Consider the following 6,273-nt stretch of genomic DNA (forward strand, 5'->3'; position numbering starts at 1 on the left):
AGTACTCTAGTCCATCATTCCATTACACGCCCCCTTCTTGACTCATTTTTACCTGTTGGCGCCTGCATTTACTAAGTCATGTGGATAGTTTAAGGAGAAAGGAAATGTAAAGATAACTAGCCTGGCCTTGTTTGTGTTACTGTGGACTGGTGAGTATATGATTTAACAATACCAACGCTGGAAACAGGGTCTCAGGAGGATATTTTGTCTGAGAATTGAACCAGCCGGTTAGAAATCTGTATTTTCTTGACTCTATTGAGTTCTAAACCAGAAAGAATCCTTAGGTCACAAAGATAACTCTCCTAGTCAATTGTAAAAAGTGCTCTGTTTTTCTAGCCATGGTGACAAGTTACTTAAAAACATCACTTTCTAGGAGGACATCTAGTAGGCCTAGGCAGGCTTGAATTCCTAAATTCAAGCTTCACGGTTGACCTTTTTCCAGGATTTGGTGGAGCAAGAATTAGGTAGAAAGACTGACTTGTGCCCCACAGCCCATTACATAGGAATTTGGGGCCAGTTAATTAAGGGCATTAAGGTGTTCTCATATACTTATATCTAGCATGGTTTTTAACTCCTCCCCAAATGGAATTTTTTAAAAAAAATGAAATTCTGGGAGCCCTTTAGCACTTGTCATTAGGTCAAGGACACCTTATACCTGCTTGTTTCTCTGATTACCCAACCTTGAACTTCAGATGTACAACTGGAGTCCAGAGGAGGCTGTAAGAGCCATCACCAAGATCCGGTCACACGTCTACATCAGACCTGGCCAGATGGAAATTCTCAAGGAGTTCCACAGGGAGATTATTACAGGGGCAGCAAAGGATGAGACGTCACACATCACAGACATGAAGCATGTGGATTAGAAAGAACTCAAGACAACCCTGCTGGCTGTAGAATAAAAAAGTTTAACAGGACCAAAGGGGCTTAAGCCCAGACTTAACGTAACAGAAATGTGCTATGTAATGGATAATTTTGCTCCTTTTGTCTTGTTTCATTTTCTTGAAATAACACTGTTGTATGCCTAGAAAGATTTAGCATGGCTTCTGTTCACAGGGTATGGGGATGAGGGTGTCTTCTTCTTTTTTTTGAATAAGGTCAAAGAAATCTATTGTGCACCTACCATACCTAATGATATTTAGCACCATAACTCCAAGACATCTAACACCAGGAAAAGAGGAAAAATACTCAGCTCTGGCTCTTTGCCACCGTCAGAACCTCAATTTGCTGGCCCCTCACTTTTGGACCACTGATCCTGTGTGTAGAAAAGGAAGTATGGGATTCAATCGGTATTGTGGCTGACTTAGAAATGTATGGGCATGTAATTAGTCTCCCTTAGGAAGTCACACTTTCAGAATTCAAAACAGAAACATATCTCTTCAAAAATGTTTATTTGTATGAACAGTTCCTAGCTCTTGACTTGGCTTAGAACTTTTTAAGAGTAGAGACTTTACATATTTGAGTTTGAAAAATGTTTCTGCTGTTGATCAGAGATAATCCCTTCTACTTTTTTCTGGCTTACCCTGAGTAAGCCAAAAATCAAACCAAAGTATACATTTCCTGACAGATAGATGAGAAAACAATAGATGGAATGTCCTGAATTCTAGAGGTGACTCTTGCTGGTGAACGGCACCTTTGGCTTAATCCATTCTCCTAACCAAAGCCTGAAAGAAAACTTTTAACACCTAACTCTTTGTGGAAAAATTACCAAGTAGCCACTTTACAGGCTACAGAAAGAAAAGGAAGATTAGGCATTTTTCCTTCTGGCCAGGAGCCGGACGCTTCTATTTAACATTGATCAGGTCAGGGAAAGAGGGGAGGCTGTGCCTAAGATCCATAAAGAGGCTTGCTCTAAGCAATCTGCAGTGACGCATAGGATTGCCAGATAGCAGAAAACAGGCTGGCCTACTCTCAGTTCAAGCAGCCAGCTGAGCAACAGCAGTCTAAAAAGCCCCAAATGGGCCACCTCTATGGGTTCAGGGGAGGGCTGAGTGCTGCCTTTTGAATATGTACCGAAAAATAACATCGTACTCTGAACTGGAGCCTCGGGGACTTCAAGTTTGGATGGGTAGGTGCTCAAAAAGGGGAGGACAAAAGTCAGCTGCTTGTCCTTTCACAGCCTTAGGCCAACACAAACTGCAAATTGGTAAGCAGCACCTTAATGCCTCTGGTGACAGTTATAGCTGAAGTGGCAGGGTCAAGCTTGTAGGTGTTGGCATCCTCCTTTTTATATCGGTCCCGAAAAACATAAATGCTCCCATTACAGCTGGCGATCTTCCAGAGGGATGGAGCAGAGCTCCAGGCTTCAGGAAGGCAAAGCCTTGTAAAGCTATCTAGCAGGGGATTATAGCACACCAGGGAGTCCCCTTCAGCCACGATGAATACCAGATCCTTATGAACAGCTGCATGCATGCGGCCTGCGAAAGGCAGCACATAGGGCTTCACATGGCACTTGTCTGTCTCTGTGTCAAAGCACTGGATGAGTCGGGAAGGTTTGGTAAACAAGTCCAAGTCACCCTCCTCCCCCCCTAGTAAGTAGATGATCCCGTTGAGGTTGGCTCCAGCGGCCCCTGACACGGCTACCTCTAGCTGGGTTGTCTCTGTCCAGACGTTATCACCTACCCGATAATAGATAACTGCATTGGAGAGGCTATCCTTTAGTGTCTTGCCACCCAGTGAATATATGGCATCTTTCTCAGGCACAGACACCAGGGTGTGCTGGAGCCGGTCTCGGGGCAAGGGTGCACACCACTCCCAGTCCACAGTGGCGTTGTTGCACTTCCACATGCGCCGTGGGATAGACCCTCCCACCACGTACAAGTCTCCACCATGCTTGCAGGCTGCCGTGATCTGGTGGCACAAGCTGTTTTGGCCACTTACACTGATGGAGTCGTCTTCTGCACAGTGCAAGGACACAGCCAACGAGTGAGTACGAGATGACTCTTTCCCGATCAGATAAATGTGCACATTCTCCCCAATTTCCTATTGACAAAATTAAAATTATAAATGATATCGGTTCTAGGCTAAGGCTCGGCTGAGACGCATACCCTCAAGATACTGGACCATACACTTTTATCTTACTCTAACGTATTCCCTTCTAGTTTGTGTCATCCTGCTCTCTTCCAATCACTTTCAGGAATTTTATGCTAGAACAGAGAATCTGTCATACTCATCCTTTGAGCTTTTTAAAAACTATGTCTGAGCTGGTGCTTCAGACAAAGGGTGCTTAGGATTGTTAAAGCAATGATGAAAGTAGTTCTCTCAAGGAGCTTTGGAGCTCAGAAGCTGGTGGCTTCTTGGCTCATTCATCCTCCTTCACAGCTCTTAGTAACTTCAAGCCAGAGACCTTATCACCAGCCACCAAAGAGGCCAGGCCAATTGAAGGCTATAACGTGCGGCTATTACAGTGTCCCAACTCTAAACAAATCTGCCTTACCTTTAAGCTAGTCCTGAGTGACTCTGCAAAAGCCTCTCTTTCCTCTTTATTAAAATTGATCCAGGCTTCTATTGCCTCTGTTGGGTTCTGGGAACATGGAACTCCATCTGTGAGAGCCAGAGGAAAGGCATGGTCAACAGGAATCTGACAGAAAGGGAAATTTAGAGCCAAGGGCTTTAAAGATGTGAACCACTTTGTTAGACTGCCACCATTTAGGGGTGTGTGTGTGTGTGTGTATGAGAAATTAACCTAAAATTGCCTTTTTAAAAAAAATAAATGGATGGTTTGATGCACTCCCATTTGTCATGGAAGTAATCTACTAGGTTGCAGCACTCATATGTAAAGTATGATTATACCTCAGTTGCAGGGTCAGGATTACCAAAAGTTGGTCTGTAACTTACAAGGTTTTTTAGATATCTCAACTTGTCCATTGTTAATTTACTTAGGTGACTAGTCCCATAGGTGTATGAAAAGTGCAGGGCAGGACAGATGAGTACACTTATGCACAGGAGATTAGAGTATACATATAAATGGTTCTTCACTACCTTTTGTGGATAAGTGCTGCTTTCATTTTCTTGGCATCTTCCTCAATAAAGGCCTCTGTCTCTAACAGCAGCTACACTAAATCTCAACTCAATTTCTCCCAGAAAGTATCTAAATTCCTACCAATAATACTATAAACTAATACCGGGAAGCCTGAGGGTTCCTTTGTCCTGAACTAAACATCCATTGAACACCATGCCCAAGTAGCTGGGTATGATATGCCTCCTCCCTCAACTTACCCGAGATGATATCAGTGAGTAGATGGTGGGGCAAATGGAGAAATTCCTCTGTGCTCTGCAGCTGGGCCAGGTGGGCCTTAGCACAGTGCTTGGCAGCAGTGTAGAGCTCAGGATCACTGTGCCGATCTGCCAGCCACATCACCTGAAGGCAATTCCCCACCTGCACTGTGCGGGCCAAAAACCGAGAACACTCCTCAAAGAGAGATGTCAGCTGATACATGTCTGACACCTCATAAATTTCCTGCAGCTCGTCAGCTCGAAGTTTCACAGTCCCATGGTAGATATAATCAACCAGGAGCTGGAAAACAGACTCGCTGACATCCTGCAGCACTATCACCCGGTTGTGGGCCTCCTTCAGGTTGGAAGTGAACATGGACCTGAAGAAGCAGCTCTGAGCTGAGAGCACCAGCCTGTGGAGCTGAAACTCCCGGCCTTCCACTGAAATGGTGACATCAGCAAAGAGCTCTTCCTCCAGACACAGTTTCATGATGCCCTGAACCACACGGCCTGAGTGTGAACGATCTTTGAAAGTGTAGTTCACAAAGTAGTTCTCATCCATGGATGCTCCAGGCTCCTCTGGTGATTCCATGGTAGCCAACTTCTCTCTCTGCCAGCTGTCTGCAAAGCAACACCACCCTCAGTAACTTGGGGAATCCACAGCCACAGTCCATTAATCAAACAGTCCAAATTCAGGGAGGAAGAAGGAAAAAGCAAAGTAGGCCCATATTGGCCTTAGTCCTGGCTTTGTCAATAACATCTCTGATGCTCTCCTCCAACCACAACTGGGTTCATTCTCCTGCAGTGGCAACCCCATCCCTAATAAGTCAATAAAATTTCCTACTCTGAGTGTTTCCCTGAGAAAACACTGAATATTCCTTTCCACGATGTAACAAAAAGTTTGGTATTTAGGTCAACATATGGAGAAAGCCTATGATCTTAAAAGCCTGGCAAAAAGCCTTACAAACCAAGTAACTATTGGATATAAAACTAGTGAGGCATTGGGGAGCAGAACCAAACAAAAAAGGCTCCCAAGACCTAGTGAGTGTCCAGGCAGGTCCCCATACCCGCTCTGAAGCCGCGCGCGCAGGGAGTTCAAATTCCAGTGTGAGTCTTCAGGTCCATATTTGCTCTTTTGTGAGCTTTCCCCCCGCCCTTCCCCGCATCTCCCTAATGACTCCCCAAGGCTCCCTCCCAGAACTCGAGACAGCCCAGACGTCCCCAGCCTGGGGCACGAGGAGGCCTACTGCTACGTGTAGTGTCGCCGCTCCACCTATAGTTACTTGGGAAACGGTCTCCAGGGAAACCGTTCTTCTCTCCCGTCCCCCACTCACTATGCTCCGCAGCCCTTGTCAAAAGCTTAGTTTAGGGAGCTGGGGAGGGATATGGAATGTAGAACCAGAATACCTTCCCCTCATCTCACCCGTCCGGTTCTTTAGAGTCCTCGATTTCTTTCCAGCCGCTGCCAAGCTAGGGGTCTGTTCACCTCACGGTTTCCTCACCTGCTTGCCTTGTTTTATCACCTGCGTTCCCTCCTTTCATTCCGAAGCTCAGAAACCGGAACCTCTGCTTCCCACCCCGCGACCGCCCGGAAGAATATATGATGCACACTTCCGCTTCCGGTCCGTGCCCTTGAGGCTCCGTGTCCTGTGGGTTTTGCTCTGTTGCTTGATCTGCATCCGGAAAACATGGCGGCGGTAGCGGCGAGGGGCTGTTGGCGGGGGTTCGTGGGAGCCGTGGCGCTGCCCAGGGGTGAGCAGGGGACAGTCGGATGAGGCCGGGGGCAGGAGCAGCAGGGCTCCCTGTGCAGGGAGCCCCTCAGGACTCACCTTGCGCTCTTTTGTCTTTTGTCTCCCCGCACAGTGGCGAGGAGACCCTCGGTGTTGTTGCTGCCGATGAGGAGGGAAAGCACTGCGGCCGACACGCGCCGTGAGTATGTGCGAGCCCGGCCCTTCTCGGGACTACAGACGGGGGCCTTTTCATTCCTTTTGTCAGCTGTTTGTTCTTGCTCTGGGATGCCCTTCTCTGTGTCCTGGCAAATCTCTGCTTGTCCTTGGAGCC

General features: G+C 46.9%; 3 protein-coding genes across 6 annotated transcripts in view; 2 read left to right on the forward strand and 1 right to left on the reverse strand.

The window, feature by feature from the left end:
• Nucleotides 1-1,028, forward strand: part of PTPMT1 (protein tyrosine phosphatase, mitochondrial 1) — a 4,833-nt gene extending 3,805 nt beyond the window's left edge. Inside the window, exon 3 of the mRNA XM_011357034.2 lies at nt 693-1,028. Within this exon, the coding sequence (XP_011355336.1) occupies nt 693-863 (171 nt within the window). The 3' untranslated portion in view covers nt 864-1,028. The remainder of the gene's footprint in view (nt 1-692) is intronic.
• A 343-nt stretch (nt 1,029-1,371) lies between these two features.
• KBTBD4 (kelch repeat and BTB domain containing 4) overlaps nt 1,372-6,273 on the reverse strand; it is a 5,712-nt gene continuing 810 nt past the window's right edge. Inside the window, exons 2-5 of one of the 4 annotated variants that reach the window (XM_011357003.2) lie at nt 5,636-5,698; nt 4,216-4,833; nt 3,434-3,540; nt 1,372-2,979 (exon numbers count right to left, since the gene is read on the reverse strand). In XM_011357003.2, coding sequence (XP_011355305.1) covers nt 2,119-2,979; nt 3,434-3,540; nt 4,216-4,804 — 1,557 coding nt within the window. In that variant the 5' untranslated portion in view covers nt 4,805-4,833; nt 5,636-5,698 and the 3' untranslated portion in view covers nt 1,372-2,118. Of the gene's footprint in view, nt 2,980-3,433; nt 3,541-4,215; nt 4,834-5,635; nt 5,829-6,273 lie in introns of those variants that run through there. The other 3 variants (XM_011357000.2, XM_011357002.2, XM_011357001.2) reach the window with 3 other exon arrangements.
• The window catches only part of NDUFS3 (NADH:ubiquinone oxidoreductase core subunit S3), a 5,678-nt gene continuing 5,214 nt past the window's right edge, over nt 5,810-6,273 (forward strand). The window contains exons 1-2 of the mRNA XM_011356999.2: nt 5,810-5,964; nt 6,076-6,141. Of these exons, the coding sequence (XP_011355301.1) occupies nt 5,901-5,964; nt 6,076-6,141 (130 nt within the window). The 5' untranslated portion in view covers nt 5,810-5,900. The remainder of the gene's footprint in view (nt 5,965-6,075; nt 6,142-6,273) is intronic.

The sequence above is a fragment of the Pteropus vampyrus genome, unplaced genomic scaffold (assembly GCF_000151845.1).
Source record: "Pteropus vampyrus isolate Shadow unplaced genomic scaffold, Pvam_2.0 Scaffold31, whole genome shotgun sequence".
NCBI lineage: Eukaryota > Metazoa > Chordata > Mammalia > Chiroptera > Pteropodidae > Pteropus > Pteropus vampyrus.